Below are 23,787 nucleotides of genomic sequence, written 5' to 3' on the forward strand. Positions count from 1 at the left end.
CTTCGTTCCGGAAGCTCCAGAAAAAAAAAACTTGAACTCTTTCTTCCCCCCTTCTCCCAATTTCCCCAGAGTTGAGAAAAAAAAAAAAAATTTCCCACATCGCGATGACGATATTGCCCCATAACAATAAGCCTAGGTCGTCTGACATTCTCATTACCAAATAAGTATCTAAGCGGAGCTCATGGCCAAGGCGCTTTCGGATTTCGCTCCATTCGCCGCCAGTCTCGATAGCAACAAGCGTTGGTGGGTTTGGCTCAGGTGACAAAGAAGAATCCATCTCTATGCCATTCTCTTATTTCTATTACTCAATCCATGGGCGATGGAATCATGGGAGGTTTGCTCGTACCATTTCTAGCCACTTGCGGACCCTTCGTTCGCGAGCTTGTTGCTACTAGGTACATCCCCTAATATCCCTTCTAATAAATTAGACGGTGAGGAGCGAGACCCAGACTCCTAAACTCTCAGACAATTGGAGCTGGATTTTTTGTACTATTGACATTGGCAAGGCCAGGGAATAGAAAGAACAGGTAGGGACAAGTCAGTCAATCAGTCAATCCATACACGTGCAACCAGGTAGCTCCTCTCATTTGGTGTTTCCTCATAGACTCATACTCCATACTTACCCAAGTTATCGTCTGAAGGCCTGGAATTAATAGGGTTCCCCTTAGCGTTTTTTTTCTCCTGACTACCAGAGAAAAAAAATAAAAAATAAAAAATAAAAGCCGACGACGACAACGCACCACTTCTTTGGATAGCCCGGTAAACGAGGATCCAACAGAAACAATTTACGTACCACAGGTTCGTTTAATAGCAACATTACCCTTTTAACTATACTTATAAGTGTTTCCGGCGGCAAACCATCATCTCATCAATCCTTCCCCGCATTGCGCCAACGAAACTTGTTACCTAAGAAATCGGCGTTTTGACTAACAGAAAAAAAACCATCCGGGTTCCTTGAGCCTATTTCGCATCCTCTGGTGCCTTTGGTGAAACCTGGCGCCCTGGCCGGTGGCCCTTGAAGGACGGTTAGCAGCCGTGCCGTGTCCTACCGGAGAAGGAAGGAATTAAAAAAAAAAGTTGATATTGCGCTATTGATACCACATCTTGCATCGCTCGCCTGCGCAACTGCAACCCTGGTTCATCTTCCGATTATGGATCGAACAATCACCTCCTCTCCCTCTCCAGTTGGGCGACGCGCAAGCCAGAAGCATATTTCCAGCAAACTTAATCAAAGCCCTACACCCAGTCTGCGTGACACTATGGACCCTACAACTCCCTCGGAGAAATCTTTGCGGTCTTCTTTCTCTTCTGTTCGAGAGGCCGACTCTGATTTAGCTCAGAATTTTACCTCCACCAAGATATCCTCTTACTCTAAGCTAGGTGAAGAAGTTGAAGAAGCTGTTGACGACCTACCCTCGCCCCCGGAAATGGCCACGCAGACCCAGTTCATTCCTCCTGTAACTCAGCCGAACAGTAGGTTGCACGGCTGTTGGTTTCCAGCTGTCGCCGCGGAAGGCTTCCAAGGCTGGAAGCAGATAGGTGTAAAAGGAAGGCAGGCCAGCAAGAGCTATGGTGATTTGCAGGCTTTGAAGATTGTATGGTCCCCGGCGCCTCTGATTAAGAAGGATCCCGAACGGCCCCCTCCAGGACAGTCCGCTATTGAGAAGTTGCCCGCGGAGATACTTGGTAAGTTGGAGAAAACGCCACCATGACGACAGGAATAAGCATCTTACAAGTTGACTCGGAAAATAGATCAGGTCATCGATCATCTTGTCCTCGATGTCCCGCCCAATGGAGTTTCGGCTCGAAACGTGGACCTCATGTCCTTGTTGCTGACGTCGAAAATGTTGCACTCAGCGACGTTGAATGCGCTCTACAAGAATATCACCATTCCGCATTCGAGAATTTTCCGAAAGTTCTTGTCTCACATCGCACAAAACAAAGGGCTGGGGACTATTGTGCGGCGGTTGGACTTCAGCCACTTTAACCCCACGACGCTCTTCGCAACTGCGAGCGAGCGAGCCACCACCCGTAACCTAACACCCGAGACCTTAATGCAATGCTTAGAGCTAACCCCTTTCCTTCGTGAGTTCTTGGCGCAGGAGTATATCGAAGATGAGATCGATGCCAATGTCTTGCGGAAGTTATTTTTCGGGCTAGAAAGGCTGCAAGGCATCGACTTCTGCGGCTGTTCGTCTACTCTCTTCAAGAACTCCTTCCAGTCTGTACTTTTGTCCGATTGGCCCGAAGCGCTTTTGATTTCTCGGTTATCTCTACACAAATGCATTACCTTGCCTTCGTCCGTGTTCGAGACGTTACTCCCTCGTCTGGGTGACTTAACCCATCTAGACCTTGCAGGGACGCGGGTTACGAACGAGGCGCTCTTATCTATCCCGCACAGCGCCAAGATCACGCACCTAAACCTTGCCAAATGCAAACTCTTGACAGCGGACGTTATCATCGACTTCCTTGCTCACCACCCGGCAGTTCAAAACTTGGTGGTATTGAGTCTTGGAGCAGACGCACGAAGCCATCAGCTTCTGAATGAGGAAGATCTGAGCAAACTCATACCAGTCCTTCCCCATAGCTTACGTTCGCTAAGCTTGAAGGGTAGCAAAATGGCTGCTTCGCACATTGATTTGCTACGTCCATTGACAAAACACCTGGAAGAGCTTGCACTGGGACGGAGGTTAAAGATCACCGATATCGATCGTCTCTTTGTGCCTGACGAGAGTAACGATGGCAACATAGGCCAAGAGCTGGAATGGATCCCACACTCGCTGAAATATTTGGATCTTTCTGACTATACGGCCACGGAACTCGACCTTATCACCATGTTCGGTCGAAATACGTCAATAATGAAGAAATACTCTTCGCCGTTGGAAGTAATTGAGGTTACGGATGACTTATATTCTCGATTGGCAAAATCTCCGGTTGTAAAACAGCTGGGTTGGACAGTTATGGAGAACGGCAGCAGAGCTTGGCTTGTCCGTGTTCACAATGCTGAGGACGGGCCCAGGGACTCGGGTCTTCGATCTTGGAAGATGGGCGCCTCGTTTTGGGGTATGCACAAGATACCTATCGCCTGTGCTGAAGTTGGTGGCATGTATGGTTCATATATGTTCAAACGGAAGCTGTAGGGAGACAAGGCACGATGCGGCTTTTGATTTCACATCCACTCTCCCTCTCTCACACATTTCCCCGGGGTCATACTTTACAGTGTGTGCGAAACATAGACGTTCCGAGTATCCAAATAGATTATTAGCATAGCGAAATGGTGCATCGGTTGGGTTGACGATTGACGAACGAGCTACGATACGAAAAGTTTGTCGCTATCATATGCTTTTTCATGGATAAATTATCACTGCGGATAGCGTTTTGTATGATAAGAAGGCTTATTGCTATTATTTGGATATAACTATTAATCAATTTGTATCAAGGAGACTCTTATTTGTCGGATTGTATACCTCCCTTGAGGAGTGCTGAAGTATATAAAAGACAGATCATACCAGCTAATTCTAATATGTAAAATGATAACGTCGTGCCGAACTGGTATGTGCGGCTAATATATTGAGCACTGATGACAAGTCCTGTGTAAGTAGGTCGTTGGTGCTGATAAAACTTTGCAATTAATCAAATCTCGTTCCAAGTTAGGTAGATCGAGTTGTAGTTGATATACTAGCCGTAAGGATCAAACGCAAAAAAAGATTATAAAAAAATAATGAGGCTCACACGCTTTCTATTATCAAATCAAATCCAATCCCAAGCCCCAAGCCCCTCCTGTGCCAAGGAGAATTGATGATAGGTTCCGTAAACCAATCAAATTGCTCGTATACATATTAAGTGTACCCCCACAGTGGCACAGGGTACTTAAGAGGTACCTCGCCCGTAGGTATTTTGTTACCCCCCTACGTGATAAGGTACATCACTTTTGCGAAAATCGTCAATTAATGAGGCTCGATTATCCGAATCGACTCTCTCATCTTATATGCCCAATACCTAAAAAAGCACATAAAGGAAATATAATCGCCATGTATGCTCTCACATTAACAGCGGAGCTCAACGGGTATGCAACGTGGCAACGGATTCACTACCTTTTTTTCTTTCTTTTTTGTTCTACTGGGCTAATAAGGAGGATTGCTTTATTACAGGGTGACCGACCTCCGACCTAAGGATACCGCCGAAAGCCCGTTCTGGTATACCTTCACGGTCCAGTGTACATCGTGTCGGGAGACACACGGGAACCCGGTTGCGGTTAGCAGATTTGTAAGTGGCGTCGAACTATACATCCTACCTGCCTTGCCTACGGTATATGTCAAGGAGCTTCTTGTTGTTGTTACTGACGACGTTGCGTTGGCGTTATCCGTAGGAGACGAATGAGTTGAGTGGGAGTAGGGGAGAGGCGAACTTCGTGTGGAAGTGCAAGAATTGCAAGGTTGGTTCCCGCATTACAACTTACTATACATATATTACTCATTGCCTTCGTGATGAGTACGCAGAATAAAAGGTAGTTCTGACTGGTATGTTAATGTTAAATACAGCGAGAGTCTTCCTGCTCGATAAAAACCGGACCTAAGCCCTACGCTCAAGGCGAGCCTCCTAAGAAGCAGTCTATCATCGAGTTCGACTGCCGAGGTTTAGAGTTTACCGACTTCACCCCCGAGGTAAGTAGGAAGGAATTTATTATCTCTCATCGTGTTAAATTTTTATTCCACTTGACTGAAATAATTTTGGGGGGACAGGGAGAATGGCTGGCAGATGGTATCGAGTCAAACACCAAGTTTGAAGGAATCGATCTACAGGAAGGCGAGTGGTATGAATATGATGAGAAGGCCAATGATGAAGTTAGCATCAAAGACCTGAAGTGGGAGATCAAGAGGGCTTGAACATAATTATTATTGTTATTATTATTGATTTAGATTAATAGCTTAACTCTCGGACGCACGAATGAATTGACTTGGGGTGAAGACATGACATAGTGGTCTTTGTACTCTCTAATACATTGCAGCTGCTACCGTGAAATTTGCATGCAAGTTGATCACTTACAAGGAGATAGCTATGCGATTCAAAGCTTGAAATTTGAATGCGGGCAGTCTGGCAGTGCGGGGCAGAAATATTTAGGTACCTACCTACCTGATGTACAAACTAGATGCCCCGATATATGCACGTATAGGTTTTCCTACAAACACCCCATCAATCAATCCGATAATGCTTTAAGCATTAAACAAAGCTCGAAAATTCCATGTACGGTTTACAATACAATACATAGAATTAATTACCTTTACAGCCTTCCATTGCTCTCAAGCTCCGCGAAGTTCAGACGCGCCTCAAACATTTCTAACCCTACCATCAACCCAGCTGCGAAACCCTCACGAATCCCGTCCACCATGAGTGTAAGCCAACTTGTTTTTCCCAGCTTGCTTGCTACCCTAGCTTTTTCTCCAAATCTATTATCATTTACCATCGCTAACAAAGAAAAAATGGTGATAGTTCGTACCTATTAACCCGCGGCCTATGCTGCAAGACCTGTACGTTTTTTCCTTCTTTTTTTCCCTTTTTCTTTGGTTTCCTTCCCAAACAGCCCCAAATCCGAAAAAAAAGGAGAAGAAGAAATACAGAAAGCGAAACTCCGCGAGTATATATATACTACAATCAAAGCTAGGCTAACACGGCAGAACAGCGTCAACAAGGACATCGTGGTGCGCCTGAAGTGGGGCGAAACCGAGTACCACGGCCGCCTCGTCAGCTCCGACAGCTACATGAACATCCAGATGACCAACGCCCAAGAGTACATCGACCAGAAGTTCACGAGCGACCTGGGCCAGATCCTGATCCGGTGCGTACCTTTGCCTCTACCTCTACCTCTACCTCTCTCCTCTGTCCCTCCTTTCCCCGGATTGCACAACAACAACAACCTGAGAGGGGGGGGACTTGGAATCTTGGCTAATAAAAGATATCAATGTGCGCAGATGTAACAACGTGTTGTGGATCAAGGCCGCCGACAAAGGCGAGAGCGGCGGCGACGTCAAGATGGGCGGGTAGGGAGGAGGCCAGCCTAGTTTTAACTACTACCTAAGGTACCTACCTAGGTAGGTAGTTAGTTTGATGGGGAAACCGGTCCGGATGGAGGAGACGGCGGCGGCGGCGGTGGTGGTGGCAGATATATACCCCCGGTTGTTGGAAGTAATACGGGTTTTAACCTTTTTCTTTGGGGCAGAAGAAGAAGAAGGAAGATGAGGAGGAGGGAGGGAGGGAGGAGCAGAATAAAGATTAAAACGCAGCAGGCAGAGATCTCTATGCCGGGAGATAATATTTATTGCCTGAACAATGATCATGGGGATGGTGATGGTCTGGGCTACTTGACCAGGAATATAGAGCAAGCAGAACAGACATAACGGAAGGGGGTTTTGTTTACGTCTGGTCATGCTAGTCCTTTTTTTATTTATTGAGACATTCGTCGCGAAGGAGCGGAGCCCCCCTTTTAAACTCGCTGACTTTGTAATCCTTAGTTAGTAGAGCTTCGTGAAGAAAGGAGGTTGTCACGGAATGCAATGTTTCCCCTAGACCTCTCCTCTTCTCTCCTGCCGTCTTATCATTTTGGCTACCTAACCTACCCAGGTACTTGGTCTTCAAGAACAACGATTTTCCTGATTTCTCATCCTGTGACTAGCTGGACTCCATATCAACCCCCCTATCCATAGGAAAATTTACAAGAGGCAGGCCACTTTCCGGCTGCTGCACATATCCGAACCCCCGACCTTGACCCTCTGAGACGGCCCGATCCACATGAAGGCTTCGACCATCCATTCGTACCACACCTTTGCGTCGTCGGTCTGTCTCCACATGCTAACTTCCAACTCGGTGTCCGGTGGGAAATAGAGGGGTTGCTACGAACAATTAGTTAGCATATCCGTATAGTTAAGAGGCTTGCAAATGTATCTATGCGTGTATGTATGTACCTTGAGTGGGAAGAAGATGGGAAACCAAGAGATCATATCCTTGCTCTTCCGATCGATCATGTCCGGTAGCGTACTCAGCTCGACCTTCTCCGGAACCACTTCCCCATGCTCTTGCCCCCCTTCTTCGCTTGTCCCGTTGGCAGCTCCGCTGGGCGCGTACAGCACCGACTCGAAGTACCCCGCAAGCCCGTGGACGACGCCGCGGGTACGGCATACAAAAGTGAGGTGGCAATGTCGTGCGTTGTGATCGTTGGCGCCGACCGCGCCCGCCATGCTACCGCCGCCACCTCCTGCTATGCCGCCGGCTCGGCGGGCCTCTATCGCGTCCATGGTCGCTTGCGGTAAGGGGTGTGCGAATTCCCACGCCTGCTGGAATCGCGGCCGGTCAGGTACCCGCTCCGCAACGAAGTCCAGAGCGAACAGTCGTACCACCCACGGGGTGTCGAAGGCGTCGGACGACGGGGACGAAGCAGCCCGCTGTTTGATGTCCGCGTGGATGCGAGGAGTCGAGATGGGACTCACGTGTGCCGTGTACGACGCCGGGATCGAGATGCCGAATTTCGGTGCCAGCACGTGTTGGATACCATCCAGGCACTCGGGACTCAGCTCGTTGTCGCCGAACGAGCCCAGGAGCTCCGACACCAAGATATCGACTTTTCCGTGGGTAGGACTTGAAGAGGAAGATGAATCGGAGAGTATTGGGCCTTTCCACGCGCGCATGTCCGTCTTAACGACGGTGACACGACCGCCCCATTCCTTCTGGTTCTGCCGTAGTAAGTATACGTAGGCGTTAGGGTTCTTCTCGACAGCCCAGACGCGGACAGGAACGCCGGTAGACTCGCTGGCTCTCAGAGCGCGAGTGACGAGCGGACCACGGCCGGATCCGGCAACTGCGATAACAACCTCGCCACCAGGAGAAGATGTTGGCTTGCCCTCCGCGGCCCAGTCCCGAAGCGCAGCTGCGATTGCCATCTCATATTGGAAATACTTGACCGGGTCGCCTTCGAAGACCTCGTATGTGACCGACTCTAGATTGTCAGAGAGCGGTTGCAAAGGTGACTGCAACCAATCCTGAAAATTCGTCAAGGTGTTTTGCTCCAGGTCGCTAAGGGGCGTCTGGTGTCTCTCCAGGTGGCGGAGATACGCAGAGTAGGCGTTTTGTCCTTGAGACTTGAGCTTTCCACCGCCGTTCGCAGTCTGTTGCGCGGCGGCCTCGATGAGAGTTGGAAATTCAGCTGAGATTATGTCTTTAGGATTAGGGTCTGCCCGTAGCTCTGGGCCAACATCACAGAGAAGAAAGTAAGGGGCGTTCTTTAGGCGCATATACGTGAAGATCATGTCCTGGTGATAACGACTAAGAGAAGGGTGGCCAGCCTTATTCGTTTGGAATGTCTGAGGGTCGAATGTCAAGTACTGGAGGGGTTCGGAAAACCATCTCGTCTGGAGCTGCTTTTCTGGGAGAACCCGTGGGATTTTAAGAGCTTTAGTATTCCTCTAGTTAGCAATATTCTATCTATTTATGATTATCTCGCGACGGAGGAGAAACTAATACTAGTTAGAATCGGAGGTGACTCAGGGTGTACTTACCAACGAAGAGTCTAGTATCGTATTCGCAAACGGAGCGGATAAGATGCCATGAATCCCAAGAGCTGAAGAGGTCTATTTCCTGTCCTGCTGCGACAGACGGCTGGTTCGAGTTACCATCTAGCGCGGATAGAAGTGGTACTTTGTCTTCTAGGCCTGGCTCCCGATACATGGGGATGTGGATGATGATGTTGACTCGAGTACCGATAGAGAATGATTCTTGGATAGCTCGAGCATACTGGGCAATGCCTTGGCCATTGCCAGTACTAACAGAGTCTTCCCTAGGTCCGGGAATTATGATGCTCCTCACCCCACAGAAATTAGCATACGCGACCTCGAGATTCAATACCTGCCTCGAAATGCTAGAGATAACATGGTTGGGAGAGCACAAGTCTATCCAAGCACTAGAATAGGCTACAAGCCCACTCGTATAGGTGCCGGGGAAAAGGGTGGTATCCTCGGGGGTTAGGGGAGGTACCACGGGATCTAGAATAGATCCAGCCTTTTCCTCATATGTGGCATCTGATAGACTGGTCTTCACCAGCTCCACAACGCGCCGATGAAAATTGTCATTTGTGATTGGAGTTGTGACAAAGCTGAACTGCAGATTCCTTAGCCTCGCTGTAGATATAAGATATATGTACCTAACGTATATTCTGAATGCTGGGTACTTACACCAGCATTTAGGACCTGGCCATACTGTAAATCGGTCAAGGTCTCCGATCTTGTAGAATCATGTTGGCCGATGTAGAAAGTAGGACGGATGTCATTGAAGTCGTCAGACTCCTGGTCCATACGGTCCGTATGGTCCATATATTCTTGCGACATGTTGAAGTGACTGTCGGCTGAGAGGCGCTGAGAAACCCCCTGTCAAGACTCAATTTGGAGAGGTACTTTCTTGAAGTATTACCTGTAATTTACCTGTAGTTTGGGCTTGGTGCCTTGCATTTATCTGCTGTAAGGGAGTAAATGGTATACAAACTGTGAATATCTAGGTAAAGAATGGAATGTAAGCTGTCAAAAATCTGTCATGGTATTAAAGAATGATTGAAGAAATCTAAGCCAGTTGGGACGGCTGGCTTTTACCTAAAGGAAAAATGCATCCCAATACCTATTTCTAATGCGTAGTATGATTGGTGTATCAAACGGACTTGGTCTACCTAGATGCATGGAAGAAAAAAAAAATGAAAAAGGTGATAATATTTTAGATATTTCAGAAAACGCAATGCGTTCATTGGCCCGGTGGTAAGTTCGCCCCGATTGTATTATAGTAATTGCTTAATGCCTAGGTACCTAAAACTACCTTAAGTAGCTTAAGTTTTATAATGATCCCGAAAAAAAATAGATTTATTAAGTGGTGTGTAGGTATTTACGGTATAAAAGACAATGTCTTGAACTTGGTGAAATTATATGGAGTCTGTCAATAAATTTGTCCAAGTAGACACTATTGCTCCTTCGCTGAGCTGTCCGCCCAGGTGTTTGTCAATTAATAAAGGGTTTGGGAGCGTACGAACTTGCGAAGCTACCTAGTACGTAAATATCTTATCAATCATGTGACTAAACCCTCTTATACAGCTCGTACATGTAGGTTACATTCTCTATGCGTCTATCGCAATGCTCTTGTACCTAGGTAACTAGCTATCTTAGGTACTCGCCTAGGTACCCCATCTTAGGTACCACTTAGACGCCTTAGTATTCACCCCCACTTCTAAGCTCTACCTTCTAAGCTCTAACCTCTCAATAATAAGTTGCGACGGAAGCTTGCTCCTCGTTGAAGGAATAAAGCATCCTAAAATTCTTCAAAATGAATAGACGCATGGTTGGTTCTTCCACGTCCTTGGACTGTTAGACTTTCAATACACTAACTGTCAATCATCTTCGCTAGCTTACCAAAGAGGATGAAGCGGCCGGTGATGAGGTCGAAGTGCGCCGCGAGGACCAGGATAAAATCAATAAGTTCAGTCGTTTACATCAGCGCGAACTAAACCTGGAGGACGAGCTGAAGGCCAAGAACGTATGAGAAATAAAACCTCTTGATCGCACGAGTACGACACAAGTACTGACGAGGAGGGGTTTTTGCATCGTGTAGAAGGAGAAAGAAGAACTCGACGACATCTCCACCGAACTCGAGCTTGCAGACGAAGACGACACGGTACCGTATGGAATCCCGGGCTGGACCTTTAATGCATATCAGTTTCTAGCGAAGTCTATGTTTAGACCCGACTAACGGTCAACCTGTCATAGTTATAAGATCGGCGATGCCTTTTTCCATCTACCGCTTCCGCAGGCGCAAGAATTATTGGCATCCTCAACTACAAGACTGGAGGAAGAAGTATCGGCACTCGAAGATAAACTTGGTACGGTAAAGGACGAGATGACGCAGCTGAAGGTTGAGCTCTACGCCCGATTTGGGCGCAGTATTAACCTCGAGACATAATAGCATCAACTACCTACCTAGTAGGTAGCTATTGTCTGAAGATATGGATTGGCGTCGGGATTATTGTATGGCGCTGCGGAGGGTTCAACCCGGAAGTTGAAATATCTTGTCACTCAGGCAAGTCTTGCAATGGTCGCATACTACCGACCTCAATTCTCACTGTCAAATCTAGCACGGACTGCGATATAAACTAACTGTCTTCAAGCAAACTGCGATGGCTATTTACCTAGCTGGACAATAATTAAGACTTAGACGGTATATATCTGTTACTTACTAAGGTCCATATAGACTATGCGACTCTAAGCTTCACGAATACTTAACTTTGCTAAACGAAGTAAATCATACCAGGGCCATTTTAATCTGCCTCCTTATCCTATTCCCTACCGAGCTGGATTAGGTAGTCTGCTTTAACCATGACGGCGGTGGGTCTCAATTGCATCCTGTCACAGTACGAACCCAGCAGTAGGTAAAACAATGTCGTTATCACGACGAGTAACTCTCAATCTATGGTGTACGCATGGGGGGTTTTCCTTTGTCTATAATATGCAAAGGTGCGCCTAACCGTTAAACGAAGCTATTTAAGTTCCCATCTAAGCATACCTACCGCACCTAACATGTCATCCGATTCCGTTAAGTCAGATTAGGTAGAGGTAGTTATCAGAATCATGTACAGAAGGAATGCCTGATTCATATGAAATCATGCAAAAGGTATTGAATACGGGAGAAGCTTCCATGTTTCCCTATACGCAAGATGTTCTTACCCGAGGCCGTTGCGATGCGACTGATCTTATTTCCATCCAGCTGTTTTAACACATAGGACATGTTTAGATAAATGACATTGTTTGAGCCTGTCCTTCGAGTATTACCTAGTATTTATATGCTCAGAGCCCCAGCTGCTGCTAGGTATTTCTTGACCATACAAATCGTACACCAAATAAAACATACTAGGCATTATATTACATAGGTCGCTTATCCCAAAAGAAATCTTCTTTTTCTTTAACTTCACCGGTAATAATGTCTTCCGCGGAAACCACACAGGGGGGATCCTCACAAGATACTCCCTACCACGAGAAGCTAAAGAATATAGGAGAAATCACTCCCCTTAGCGCACCATTGATATCTTGGGGTGGACAGCGCGGCAGGTCGCCCAGAGAATATCTGGAAAACTACAAAACCTCCTATGAACTCCCCTACGGGTACAAAGTCGCAACATGGCGCCAAATATTCTTCTGTGATGGAGAGTGGAAGCTGCCTTCCTTTCGGACGCAGCCCGAGATCAAGCCCCTTAGGCCGGACGCGCCAACTATAGTGCTCCTCTTCTACCCGCGACCTGATGAACAGGATGCGAGACCAGTCCATAGGTCCGAATCATACCTTCGACGGATCGAGAGAATCGCCAATATGGGAGAGCAAACTATCATCTACGTCCCGCCGGAGCTGAAAGCTGCCGTCAAAGCCATGCGCGACGATCCGCATTGGTACGTCATCAACGAGTACCCGACCATCTGGGACATGCCCAACAACGCCTACCAGAAGGACAACTTCGCGACCAGGCAGCCGGCGCTCTTCGCGCAGTTCGACGGGTACACGGAGGCGGACGGGGACCTGAGGCCCGAGCCGCGGTACAACCGCGCGCACCACAGCGCCGTGTGCAACGCGAAGGCGTTCATCATGTACGACGCCATCATGCGCAATCCCTTCGGCACCGACTACTGGATGTACGTCGACGCCGGATTCCTGTTCGACGACGGCCCGAAGGACGAAGAGGGCACCCCCTGGGGCGAGCTCTTCCGCGCGGGCCTCGACACCGGCAAGTTCGAGCGGGCCGTCAGCGTGGCGCGCGACGCGGGCGTCGTCATGGGCGAGTACTCGCACCGGCACGGGTGTCCGGACGCCGAGGACGAGTGCTTTGTCAACCCGCGCCGGTCGTGGCGCGCGCGGCAGTTCATCGCCCAGGTGTACGTGGGCAACTCGCTGGGGATGCTGAACTATAGCGTGCGGTTCATGCAGACGGTCGACGACATGGACGCCAACGGGTTCTACACGGGGCGCGAGGAGCTCGTGGTGCCGTTCGTCGCGCTCCGGTACCCCAACTCCGTCTTCTCCGTGCCTTACTTCCGCCTCCCGCCCCGCCTCGACTACCCCTGGCAGTTCCCGATGAAGTTCGTCTTCTCCGCCGTCGGCGGCCCCGAGTCGGTCCCGCCCATCGTCGATCCCATCGCCACCCTGTACTGCAAGGGGAAGGGGTATATCCCCAGACGCCCGAACCTGCGCGCCGGGGGGATTTATGAGGGTGCTGAGGAAAACAAGGAGGAGCAGGAGAGTGATGCGACGCGGCGGATTCGATCGCCTAGTATGACCTTGCGAACCGACTCGTTAGCATTGTAGAAAGAATAAATTAGGTGGACAGTAAAATATCGGAAGCTCTTGGGCTTTTAAGTATTTTCAGAGCATAGCTTAGTTAAGAGATTGTGTAAGTGAAATCAAGGGTTACAGCCACACATAAAGGATCAAGCCAACAGAGTTAGGTAGTCCAACGTATTCTATTCTTGACTTAGGTACATTATGCTACACCGTATTATTATAACATCTCTTTCTTTCAGCGTTGTTGTCTTCCCGATTGAGAATTAATCCATAGGGTTGCCAAAACCACCCACCCCTCTCCCCGGGGAAAGGGGGGATCTTGCGTCACTTAGTCATCGCGTTGTCCGGGAATGAAGCGGAAAGATACCTCGTTAGGAGGCATTTCCAGTCCGCAACCGTCGAGAAGCCTGATTACCAGCACCTTCGTCATCAGTATCGCTGTCATCATCAAGCTCGTCGTCGTCCTCATCGTCCTCCTCGTCGTCGACGACGGCACTGTTGCCCTTGTTACTGTTACCCTTGTTGCCGAAAAAGTTCCCAAAGGCCCCGCCGTTGTTGTCATCACTGGCAGCGACACCGCATTGTCCCTCTACGAACCGGAAGGACACCTCGTTGGGAGGGATTTCTAATCCGCAGCGACCGTCAGCCCGGCAGGTGCCGTCGAAGGTGCCGTCCGTGCATGCCTGGCCGTTAACGGATGATGCTTGGCGCGCTGCTAGGGGTACTGGCTGGGTGTTAGCACTTTCCAATACGGCAAAGTGGTAAAAAGTCGAACTTACCTGCTACAGCGTTGCTGGCGAGGAGGCCGGCGAGAAAAAGGAAAGTGGCCGTGAGTTGCATCTTGAAGGCTCTGTCAAAGAGTGATTATGGGTTGGTTGGTTGGTTGATTAAGAGGCGGGGATAGAGTGAGAAGATAGAGGAAATGAATAAGAATACGGTGTGAAGATGTGGCCGGCACAAAGAAGAATAGAATAAGTTGTTGGTTGAACTGGGAATTTGAGTTGCAGCTGAGGAATTCCAACGTGAAGATTGGGGGGGCTACATGGCTAGATATATCAGCGCCTGTACGTAAGTTGACGGGTTTCGTTTGGCATCGGATGTTGCCAAGACTATGGAAACTAGGAATTGCCTTTAACATACCAGGGGTTTTGGTTGAGAAACGTAACAAATTCGTAAAATACGAGATGATATGCAACTTGACTCTACAGGTACGGGCGTATAGGGAGTTTTATTACATTGCATGATATTATTTTAAAAATCATGCATAACTTTTAAGATTCAAGTTTAAGTCGCGGCAAGTTAACAGGTACTTAGCAAAAGTCTAATAAAGTTCTATGTTGGTGTAGTTAGTTACTAAGAACAAAAAGTGAAGTTCATGTAACAATTCAGTTTATGAAATCTATTATGAATCAAGACGACTGGAGTTGAATTGAGCCCCTAATTGCAACTAAAACAAAGCCTCAGCCATATCCTCCAGGTGTTTCAGAAACCAAGCGCCCTGCCAAGCCGTCTGACCAGAGGCAATTCACAAGGTAGCAGTAACAGCCAAGCACAACTCCGGTCTCCACTGGTCAACATAGATACACCTCCAAAGGGATGGCAAAAGGTAACGTCTCCATAGCCCCATACATATTCTGCAAGTAATAGGTACCTCCCAAGGGGTTTTATATGGGAAATTCCCTAGCCTTTACTTTCTGATCAAGACATCTTTCTTCGCACAAGCTATAAGACTGAACTTATAACGTATTTCTACTACAGAAATTACCTTGTAAGTTACTTGAAGGATAAAGTACCTCTTTCCATGCTTACGGAGGTGTATGGAAGGTATTCTTGTCGTTGTAACGAACTCAGGTTTAATCAAGTCCACCTTGTGTGCTGTTGACTCTTTACCGAATAAGTTATCCAATCAAAGTCGGAATACAACCGTTCTATATATGATCTACACTTTGCAAATACGGAAAGTATCAAAGCCTTTTCTAAAGAGTCTTTTTGGTTACATCATTAAAAATGTAGCATGGTGTGCGTAAAGCAATGATAAGTTGGCGACAACTTAAAAGTAACTTTAACTACCTCCTATTAGGACTTGTTGATATCTATCTTGTATTTAAGGTCAGGATCATAGCTATTGTTGATGTAACACGCTTATGTTTATCAAATCTGAACTAATTAAATGCCTTAGTTGCGTTGGATGTGAGATATTTATCTCTCTTCTTATATGAAATCGTGCTCTAATCTATTCTTCCGGCTAGCGAATCCCCCATAAGTTGAGCTTCGACCACTTCTGTGTCTTTTACTTCCATTCCCACTTCTTATGGCTTGAGAATACCTATGGCCCATAATCCTGCGGGCCTCTTGAGCGCAATTACTATAGTCGCGAAGTATAAGAATTGAGAAGATTAGGTTAGGTAGGTTAGGAGGTAGTTATTAAACTACTATATTACCAAAAGATAGAACGATGTCAACTCAAGGGGCCAGCATTACTATCTTAAGCATGTTAAGAACACTTCAAACTGCATACAGCTTAGTTACTTAAATCTATCCGGTGAATTAACTTTTGAAAAGAGACTTCTGAAGTTTAAAGAGAATAAGGATATGTAACTATGGCCGAAAATGTATAGCGCTACCCGAAGCAAGGGGACTGGTGGTTAATTTCCTCAATTAGCTGGATACGGCATCTTCTCCCTTTCTTCAAGAAAGCAATAGATGCTCACGATGACAATTGAGTCTCTTGAAAATCACTTCAACCGCCTGTCGGTCAACAAGGAGGATGGAAGAGACCGGGTGACAAAGGTGCTTCGCCTCCTGACTTGAGATGATACGTAGAATCCTGAGTTGGTCATTAAACTAATTCTCTGAACAGGCCAAAGCCGCGACAGCAGCATCCCCACTCCAGTCGAGCAGTCCAAATGTCGTCAAACCTGCTCCTCAGAGTCGGAAGCAAGACATCCGCGTAGCCTCAGTGTCGTCGGCTCGGAAAGCCGCGACCAACACGGAGAAATCCAACCACGAGTCCCCCGACAAGCCCAAGCCAGCAGCTCTCATCGAACAGCCTGCCGTGAAAACGCTCCACCTAGGTATGTTCGAGATCGGCAAGCCCCTCGGAAAAGGCAAGTTCGGGCGCGTGTACCTCGCGCGGGAGCGGCAGCATGGGTTCATCTGCGCGCTGAAAGTGCTCTGCAAGCAGGAGCTGCGGGAGGCGCGGGTGGAGATGCAGGTGCGGCGGGAGGTCGAGATCCAGGGCAGCCTGCGGCATCCCCACGTGCTCAGGCTGCACGGGCACTTCCACGACAGCCGGCGCGTGTTCCTCGTGCTCGAGTTCGCCGGCCGCGGCGAGATGTACAAGCACCTACGGCGCGCGGGCCGGTTCGCCGAGCCCCGGGCCGCGCGGTACGTCGCGCAGACGGCCGAGGCCCTGCGCTACCTGCACCGCAGGCACGTGATGCACCGCGACCTCAAGCCCGAGAACATCCTGCTCGGCGTCCACGGCGAGGTCAAGGTCTCGGATTTCGGCTGGAGCGTTCGCGCCCCCGGGAACCGCCGCCGGACGTACTGCGGGACGCTCGATTACCTGCCGCCCGAGATGGTCGATCCGAAGACGGAAGACGGCTCGTACGACGAGAAGGTCGACGTGTGGGCTCTGGGCGTGCTGACGTATGAGTTCTTGGTGGGCGAGGCGCCGTTTGAGGATTCCCCCGTCCTGACTACGAGGAGGATTGCCAGGGGGGATATGACGGTCCCGGCGTTCGTGAGCGCCGAGGCTAAGGATCTTATTCGCAAAGTAAGTACTTCTTACCTGCTTTGGGCTTGTCTAGGTACATAAGCGTTATGTTGTATGTACCGGGTACCTGTTAAGGCTTACACGATTGAAGTTGCTTGTCATTGATCCGAACAAGAAATTGCCCCTCGAGCAAGTCCTAAGACACCCTTGGATACTTGAGCACTGCTCTAAGCATGAAATAAGATAAAGTTGGATTTTGGGGACGATGATCGATTAAGAATTTTGGGGATAAGCCTCAATGATTCTCTCAATTTGTCTTATTATTCGTTTGAGTTTCTGTGCGGGACGTGGTGCAATGAGTTTAGGATAGCGAAGCGTAAAATAGTGAATAGTTAGGTACCTAAACTAAGCTCACATTGAATGTCATTTTATCTCGTCCCTTCGTCGATATAGCAAGGAAACGTTCCCTAAAAAAACATCCGTAGACCCGAAATAGGCTTCATCAGAACGTGTATCGCTACTCCCTAAATGACAGCTCCTGTCCAACACCGAAATGCTCAAGCACAGAATAGAATCCAAACTCATACATGGCCGCCTAATACAAGACTACAAATACAAGGTATCGAACTCCTGGTAAATCATCAAACTATCGGCCGACTAGTGTTTGTTGGCTTAACGACTCCTGCATCATCAGCATCCCCTACCTGAATTTGTATGTCAGTACGCACGTAAATATCGCCCGGTGCCGGCGACTCAATATTTCTTGCCTGAGTGACCTGGCCTCCGTCTTGGAATTGTGTTGGCAAATACGAATCGTTAACTTGGCTCATGGTGTTTTCTCTGCGACCTTGTGGTTGATATTGGATGTAGTTTGGCGTGTTATCATGGCTATTGTCCTTTGTCGCCGAGTTCGCAGTAGCTTCTACAGTGGTTAGGGGAATGTCGTCTTCTTGAGAACAAGTGACTTTAGTGTCGTCGACGGTTGTCTGCATAGTCCAAATGTGGTTCAGGCTGGCGACGCGTCTGAAGCCACGGGCGCTCCGTCTCTCGGAAGAGGCTTGAGCGGCGTTTCTGTCGTAGACATAACTGCTCCCTCCAGCCCTACCTTTATACTTCTTGACGATCTGGGGTACGATCACGGGTAAACTAGCGCACACTACTGCGAGAGTCTCTTCAGCGGCGGTAAGTATTAAGAATACGGCAACCCCATCTGTGGCTGTGAATGAGCAATATGTAATTATCGTTTGGATAGGTATATGACTTACAGCTGGGGTCCGTCTTATCATCAGTGTCGATGAGGAGAACCAGCACGCGAACCAATTCAAGTAGACAGGTAAGTATACCGATGCCAAAGACGACCATGAGACCGCGTTTCTTGTTTTTGTTAAGCCTTAATTGAGAGATAGCGGCCATAGGCAATAGCAAGAGACCAATATCTGATACGAGGCTGAAAATCGGCGGGAGTGACACATGAAGCACACTTGTAGCATCGCAATTACCTGTTAGGTTTCCCGGGACGGGCTTGTGGAATCGAGCGAAATATTGAAGGAAATACCATTGCACGGGCTGGCACTGGAACAGATAGAAGCCCGTTGCGCCGAAGAACCAGAGGACGACGTAAACGAGATTAATCCACCAGAAGATGCGTAGTTTATAACTGGATACTAGGAAAAGTCGTTTGTAGAAGAAAAGCAAGGTCATCTTGATACTGGTAAAGAAGCTTCCCATCAAAACCATGGTGATCCAGATGTGCTTTCCTCGTGTTGTAAATCAGCTAGGGAGTCCAGCATAGAGCATAAGGGGCAAGTGCTTGACCCATACCCTGAAAGTCTTGGATAAGTTCGCAGGATATTCCGCATCTAGGAAGTTTATAGCGAAAACGTGTAAGCCTAGTCCATAATGTGTTGCTACCATGAGGTTCGCTATGATAGCATCGGCAAGGGCCTAATGGGATGTTCAACAGGTGTTAGTACTTATTGCTGAAAGGCAATCATAAAGGGTCATAAGGGGTATAAACTGACACCGCTCAAAATAATCAACACATCCTCAGCCATAACCCGCGAGCGGCTTGATACTGAAGTCCATGTTCCCCATAGCCTGGCAGCGATGGTCGCATTGTTGATGACGAGAAAAACGACCAAGCAGCCCCAGAGGGCGGGCTGTCTAGTGTCGCTAAGGTGAGCCTCTTCCTCAGGGGTCAGCACGAGTTTAACCATTGTTTAGCTGATGGGTCTGATTAAGCTGCTCATAGTCTAAAGGGGCTAGGTATGTAATCATATGAAGCATGCAGTAGATGAAGGAATATCTGGAGAAGTGGAGATCATTTTACTAATAAGTAGCTCCCTGTTTCCACGTCAAGACTCATTTCACGCGACCGTGTATTACTCCCAAGAACGCTGGAGGCTGACTATTCCAAGCCATGTAGTGCTACTCTACGCAATGCAATCCAGGGATGCGTGGTTAAATTAGGTGTTACGAGCAGGAAGAGAGTTACTCGATGACAGAACCTCTTTGGGGTACTCCGCGTTCATGGTAGGAGGCAATCGGCTAGCAGGAAGTAAACATCAACGGGTTGCTGCGGATAGCTGAATAGTTACGGAGGCCCATCACTACAACTATACTAAATATAAGATATTTAGGGCTTATAGATAATATATAAAGTAAATAAGCTACCTAGATAAACAGGTTGAATAAGTAAATTAGATAAGTACCTTAAGTTGGCTAGATAGGTAGGTCGTATAAGGAAGTTGGATAGAGGTAGGTTAGGCTGCATAAGTAGGCTGGATAGGGTGTCAGATGGATTTTCCCACTGCGACAAGAGGTAAGATTGTTGGAGTGCGAAATGTCACTTCGTATTCAATACCTTAGGTGCCTACCTACCTGAGGTATATATTGAGACAGGTAGGCTGGATAGGTAGGCTGGATAGGTAGGCTGTATACCTAAGTAAGCTGATTAAGTGAGCTAGATAGGTTGTATACTTACCTACCTGTACCTAGATTGGATAGAGGTAAGCTGAATAATAGGTAGGTACCTGAAGTTATAGGGATATATTATCAAGCTGGAGTTTTGCGTTGTTAGGTAAGACACGTAAGTTATCGTCCATGCTACGCCAAGATGACTGGGAGACAGCCTTGTAATTAAGTGTCCTTGGTCCTCATGCTTTATCTGCAAGTTCTGGCCATTTGAAAAGAACAGGCTGTTGTTTAAGTAAAGTAAGCGGTAAATTATCAGGAGCATATATATTGTAGGTAGGTTAGGTAGGCACCTATGCAAGGAGAAGTGTGCTTCATCCAAGGAGCTGATTGAATCGTGTTACCCCAAAAGGTGACAAAGAACAAGGATATTCCGTGGACATTATATTAACTACCTAGTATTTCTCGGCAAGTTACCAACTTTCATCCTATATCGGGTGCCAATTACCGCCTTGTGCGGCGAATTTGTTGGTTCGGAGTTGTAGGTGAGAAGGTTTGTTTGATGTAGTACTGATGTCAGAAAATGTCAACCTGTGTAGGACACGTAGGACATGAGTTTTAAAGGTTTGCAGCAGTTCGTGAAACCGTAGGGATTCTAGAATTTATAATTAGATAACTGGTTATGGGAAGGGAGGAGGGAGAATAATGAAAGAAGAAAAAAAAAAGGGGGGCGATAAGAGACGACGAAACGGGGAATAGGTTCCCGAGGATGTGGTTGCACGAGACACAAGTTGGATTAAGCTTTTTTTTCCAAGTGGCGAGACTCGAGAGGGGATGAATAAATATAATGTGCTGTATTTACCGCATCCCCTTACATCCCAAATATCATACCTACCTCTACCTAACCTTAGGTACCTATAATACCTACCTGGTACCTATATCTGGTACCTAACCTAACCTAACTTTAGTTGCCTTGAATGTCAGGTAAGTTGGTAACACAAAGCATACTCAAGGATAGAAATAACCAAGTGCAAGTGCCGTGATTTCCCATTGGTTGCCGACATTAGGTAGCATAGTACAGTTACATGTCTAAATCTCGAGGCAGCTGCGAATCATAGGGATCAGCCCCTGTACTACCCAACTTCTAGACAGCCCAGGGAACAAAGAAGTATGCATTCTTTTTTTTTCTTCTTCTTTTTTTTTCTTCCCTTTCCTTCTGCGAAGTCGGCGCGTCTTGTACTTTGAGCTGCCGACTTTTTTTCTTATTGAATTGGGGGCTTCTGACCTTTGAATATTTCTTTTTTTTTTCTTTCTTGTCCACCCTTTTATCTTCATCAATCCCGTGTTACCCACTGCTGTCCACTGCTGTCTTAGCAGATCACCCGCCGCGCCAAGTTTCTTACCCCATTTATCGTTGGTCCAATAACTCGACAATAGGTATAGGTGGTAACTCAGCAATAACTTGGCCGGTCATGTCCCAAGACAAAATACCCTCTTCTCTCGAGGCGAACGAGCATGCAGCCTCACAACTTAGAGAGTCTCAAAATAGTACCTCTCAAGATGACCTGCACCGCGATGCCAATGTCCCGGACTACACCCCTGAGCAGGAAGCTCGTGTAGTTCGCAAGTTGGACTTGAACCTGATGACACTCTTCTTCGTACTATGTGAGCTATGAATCTAATTCGTATAAGTCCACAAGCTAACAGGATTCCTTGATGCCAAGATATGCTGGCTTACCTCGACCGCGGTAACATAGGCAATGCTAGAATCGCCGGCATGGCCCAAGATCTCCATCTTGATGGCAATCGATACCAATGGCTGCTTAATATATTCTACATTGCCTACGTAGTATTCGAATTTGGGGTCTTAATGTGGAAGATCTTCCCTCCCCACCTCGTCGGCACTGTTGTCGTTTTTGGCTGGTAAAGACTCATGTCGTCCTCTCCAAATCTTCCGTCTGGCTAACCATATGGAAGGGGTCTTATCGCTACAGTACAAGCCGGTGTCCACAACTGGAGTGGTGAGATGGCTCTGAGATTTTTCCTTGGCGCCTTCGAAGCATGCTACGGGTAGGTCGCGAACTCCATTCAAGAAGCTGGCCGTTTTCCAATGCACAACTGTTGCTAATACCTCGCTCATCATCTAGACCAGGTATAATCTACCTCCTTTCATTTTTCTATCTTCGGCATGAGATTGGTTTCCGATGTGGTATTTTCGCCTCCGCAGCTCCGTTGGCCTCCACATTCGCAGGTGCTTTAGCCTACGGTATCACGAGCGGACACTCGCACCTCGCCAACTGGCGTCTACTCTTCCTCGTCGAAGGATTGCCGACTATCCTCATGGCCATCTTTGCCTTCTTCTTCATACCTGACTCCGCAGAGAAAGCTAGATTTCTGACGGCTGAAGAAAAGAGCATTGTAAAATCTAGGGCCATGCGCCAAGTCGGCACAAACGCAAGCGCCAGAATAGGAGGGTTTAAGCTCGCGGACGTTCTACCGGTATTCCTGGATCTGAAGGCATGGCTATGTGGACTGATGTATTTCTGTGGCAACGTTACTTACTCAAGTCTGCCTGTTTTCCTTCCGACAATCCTCCAAGACATGGGCTACACAGCTATCAATGCGCAGGGTCTATCCGCTCCTCCGTCGTTTGCAGCCTTTATGTTCGCCTTGATTACAACTTGGGTCGCGGACAAAACCCAACAGAGATGTATTGTCCTCATGATTACTTCCATCGTGGGAGGAGTCGGTTACATTATCCTTGCCACCGTTGAAACCGTTGGCGTTCGTTACTTCGCCACCTTCTTAGCGTCGGCTGGCGTCTTCTCTACCATCCCTAATATTCTTGGACTGACCTTGAGTAAGTGTTCCTGGAGCCATAGGCTAGGTCTCCAAAGGAGTATTTGAGTAGATACTGACCATCTTCATAGATAATCAAGGTAGTGATACTCGACGCGGAATGTCAATTGTTCTCATCAACTTAGTCGGCCAGTGTGGACCTTTCCTAGGAACTAATGTATTTCCTACGTCGGACGGCCCTAGATTCATCAAGGGTATGAGTGTGTGCGCTGCCTTCATGTTCTTCTCTGCGCTTCTTGCACTCTTCCAGCGTCTACTTCTGATGTGGGAGAACGCCCAACTCGACCGCAAGTACGGAACCAAGACCAAGGACAAAACCACCGCAGAGTCCAAGGACATTGCCACGGAAAACTACGGTCCTAACTTTAGATATATACCTTGAGACCCTTCAGAGCTATGGGCATGTCCTGCAGTTTAGGACTGTTGATTCAATATCCCCTTTCCAGCATAGCCTTTCCATCAGATTAGATTTAGATATAATTGCTGGTCAGATAATTATGGCAGTGAATAAGAACACGTTAAATTATATGGATAATGGGTTTGAAGTAGAGAGAATAGTCTGTTGGTAAAATAATCTGGGGTTATGGTGCCCCCGATTATGCTATGTCTAATTTAATATTACAAGCAGGCCACAGATGTGTTCTACTAGCAGGCCGGTACGCGGATATGATTTGAAAATAGATAGTATTGATAATATTTATTGCTAGATACCTCACAAGATAGATTTAGAGACTCGTAGATGACTCGAAACAGGCTGATTAATCTCAGTTTGGACTAAAGCGACTGTGACGCTTAGCCGAACGGGATCACAATATTCTACGAATATGAAGGCACTAGGTTCTCTATCAGGTATTCCCGTGTTAGATGTCATATACAGAGTGAGTGTCAGGGGCATAGTAAGCAGTCTATTGTAAAGATGTAGTACGCCTAGCTCTCCCACCTCCTTCGGGGGA

At 47.6% G+C, this 23,787-nt stretch overlaps 11 protein-coding genes across 11 annotated transcripts; 7 read left to right on the top strand and 4 right to left on the bottom strand.

The window, feature by feature from the left end:
• Positions 1 to 1,259: 1,259 nt before the first annotated feature.
• Positions 1,260 to 3,140, top strand: F4812DRAFT_449580 (uncharacterized protein; the record flags this gene model as incomplete). Its single annotated transcript, XM_047935989.1, has 2 exons — positions 1,260 to 1,686; positions 1,753 to 3,140. The coding sequence occupies 2 exons, from the start codon at positions 1,260 to 1,262 to the stop codon at positions 3,138 to 3,140; spliced, it is 1,815 nt and encodes a 604-aa protein (XP_047793887.1).
• A 774-nt stretch (positions 3,141 to 3,914) lies between these two features.
• On the top strand, positions 3,915 to 5,046 carry F4812DRAFT_414619 (DUF866-domain-containing protein). Its single transcript, XM_047932903.1, has 5 exons — positions 3,915 to 4,066; positions 4,152 to 4,266; positions 4,370 to 4,435; positions 4,542 to 4,664; positions 4,743 to 5,046. The coding sequence occupies exons 1-5, from the start codon at positions 3,951 to 3,953 to the stop codon at positions 4,884 to 4,886; spliced, it is 564 nt and encodes a 187-aa protein (XP_047793888.1). The 5' UTR covers positions 3,915 to 3,950; the 3' UTR covers positions 4,887 to 5,046.
• A 341-nt stretch (positions 5,047 to 5,387) lies between these two features.
• On the top strand, positions 5,388 to 6,042 carry F4812DRAFT_455682 (LSM domain-containing protein; the record flags this gene model as incomplete). The annotated part of the gene is made up of 4 exons (XM_047936864.1): positions 5,388 to 5,393; positions 5,491 to 5,528; positions 5,681 to 5,836; positions 5,970 to 6,042. The coding sequence occupies 4 exons, from the start codon at positions 5,388 to 5,390 to the stop codon at positions 6,040 to 6,042; spliced, it is 273 nt and encodes a 90-aa protein (XP_047793889.1).
• F4812DRAFT_184384 (uncharacterized protein) lies at positions 5,863 to 6,558 on the bottom strand. The gene has a single exon (XM_047930057.1). The coding sequence runs from the start codon at positions 6,423 to 6,425 to the stop codon at positions 6,069 to 6,071; it is 357 nt and encodes a 118-aa protein (XP_047793890.1). The 5' UTR covers positions 6,426 to 6,558; the 3' UTR covers positions 5,863 to 6,068.
• A 149-nt stretch (positions 6,559 to 6,707) lies between these two features.
• Positions 6,708 to 9,371, bottom strand: F4812DRAFT_449581 (Skb1 methyltransferase; the record flags this gene model as incomplete). The annotated part of the gene is made up of 4 exons (XM_047935990.1): positions 6,708 to 6,887; positions 6,960 to 8,440; positions 8,547 to 9,144; positions 9,219 to 9,371. 4 exons carry the CDS (start codon positions 9,369 to 9,371, stop codon positions 6,708 to 6,710), a joined length of 2,412 nt encoding a protein of 803 aa, XP_047793891.1.
• Positions 9,372 to 10,347: 976 nt separating this feature from the next.
• F4812DRAFT_449582 (Prefoldin, subunit 4) lies at positions 10,348 to 10,980 on the top strand (the record flags this gene model as incomplete). The annotated part of the gene is made up of 4 exons (XM_047935991.1): positions 10,348 to 10,362; positions 10,429 to 10,557; positions 10,633 to 10,700; positions 10,788 to 10,980. The coding sequence occupies 4 exons, from the start codon at positions 10,348 to 10,350 to the stop codon at positions 10,978 to 10,980; spliced, it is 405 nt and encodes a 134-aa protein (XP_047793892.1).
• Positions 10,981 to 11,994: 1,014 nt separating this feature from the next.
• Positions 11,995 to 13,368, top strand: F4812DRAFT_455685 (uncharacterized protein; the record flags this gene model as incomplete). Its single annotated transcript, XM_047936865.1, has 1 exon — positions 11,995 to 13,368. One exon carries the CDS (start codon positions 11,995 to 11,997, stop codon positions 13,366 to 13,368), a length of 1,374 nt encoding a protein of 457 aa, XP_047793893.1.
• Positions 13,369 to 13,501: 133 nt separating this feature from the next.
• Positions 13,502 to 14,345, bottom strand: F4812DRAFT_414636 (uncharacterized protein). The gene is made up of 2 exons (XM_047932904.1): positions 14,124 to 14,345; positions 13,502 to 14,068 (listed from the first exon to the last, which is right to left on the bottom strand). The coding sequence occupies exons 1-2, from the start codon at positions 14,182 to 14,184 to the stop codon at positions 13,716 to 13,718; spliced, it is 414 nt and encodes a 137-aa protein (XP_047793894.1). The 5' UTR covers positions 14,185 to 14,345; the 3' UTR covers positions 13,502 to 13,715.
• A 1,697-nt stretch (positions 14,346 to 16,042) lies between these two features.
• Positions 16,043 to 17,470, top strand: F4812DRAFT_414641 (kinase-like protein). Its single transcript, XM_047932905.1, has 3 exons — positions 16,043 to 16,134; positions 16,205 to 17,122; positions 17,214 to 17,470. The coding sequence occupies exons 1-3, from the start codon at positions 16,048 to 16,050 to the stop codon at positions 17,307 to 17,309; spliced, it is 1,101 nt and encodes a 366-aa protein (XP_047793895.1). The 5' UTR covers positions 16,043 to 16,047; the 3' UTR covers positions 17,310 to 17,470.
• F4812DRAFT_184487 (uncharacterized protein) lies at positions 17,434 to 19,689 on the bottom strand. The gene is made up of 4 exons (XM_047930058.1): positions 19,084 to 19,689; positions 18,884 to 19,006; positions 18,328 to 18,814; positions 17,434 to 18,272 (listed from the first exon to the last, which is right to left on the bottom strand). The coding sequence occupies exons 1-4, from the start codon at positions 19,276 to 19,278 to the stop codon at positions 17,704 to 17,706; spliced, it is 1,374 nt and encodes a 457-aa protein (XP_047793896.1). The 5' UTR covers positions 19,279 to 19,689; the 3' UTR covers positions 17,434 to 17,703.
• A 1,392-nt stretch (positions 19,690 to 21,081) lies between these two features.
• F4812DRAFT_414652 (MFS general substrate transporter) lies at positions 21,082 to 23,760 on the top strand. The gene is made up of 5 exons (XM_047932906.1): positions 21,082 to 21,640; positions 21,700 to 21,898; positions 21,953 to 22,045; positions 22,123 to 22,835; positions 22,906 to 23,760. The coding sequence occupies exons 1-5, from the start codon at positions 21,448 to 21,450 to the stop codon at positions 23,214 to 23,216; spliced, it is 1,509 nt and encodes a 502-aa protein (XP_047793897.1). The 5' UTR covers positions 21,082 to 21,447; the 3' UTR covers positions 23,217 to 23,760.
• Positions 23,761 to 23,787: the final 27 nt, after the last annotated feature.

This window comes from Daldinia caldariorum (assembly GCF_022478825.1).
Source record: "Daldinia caldariorum strain CBS 122874 unplaced genomic scaffold F4812scaffold_2, whole genome shotgun sequence".
In the NCBI taxonomy this organism is placed as follows: Eukaryota; Fungi; Ascomycota; class Sordariomycetes; order Xylariales; family Hypoxylaceae; genus Daldinia; species Daldinia caldariorum.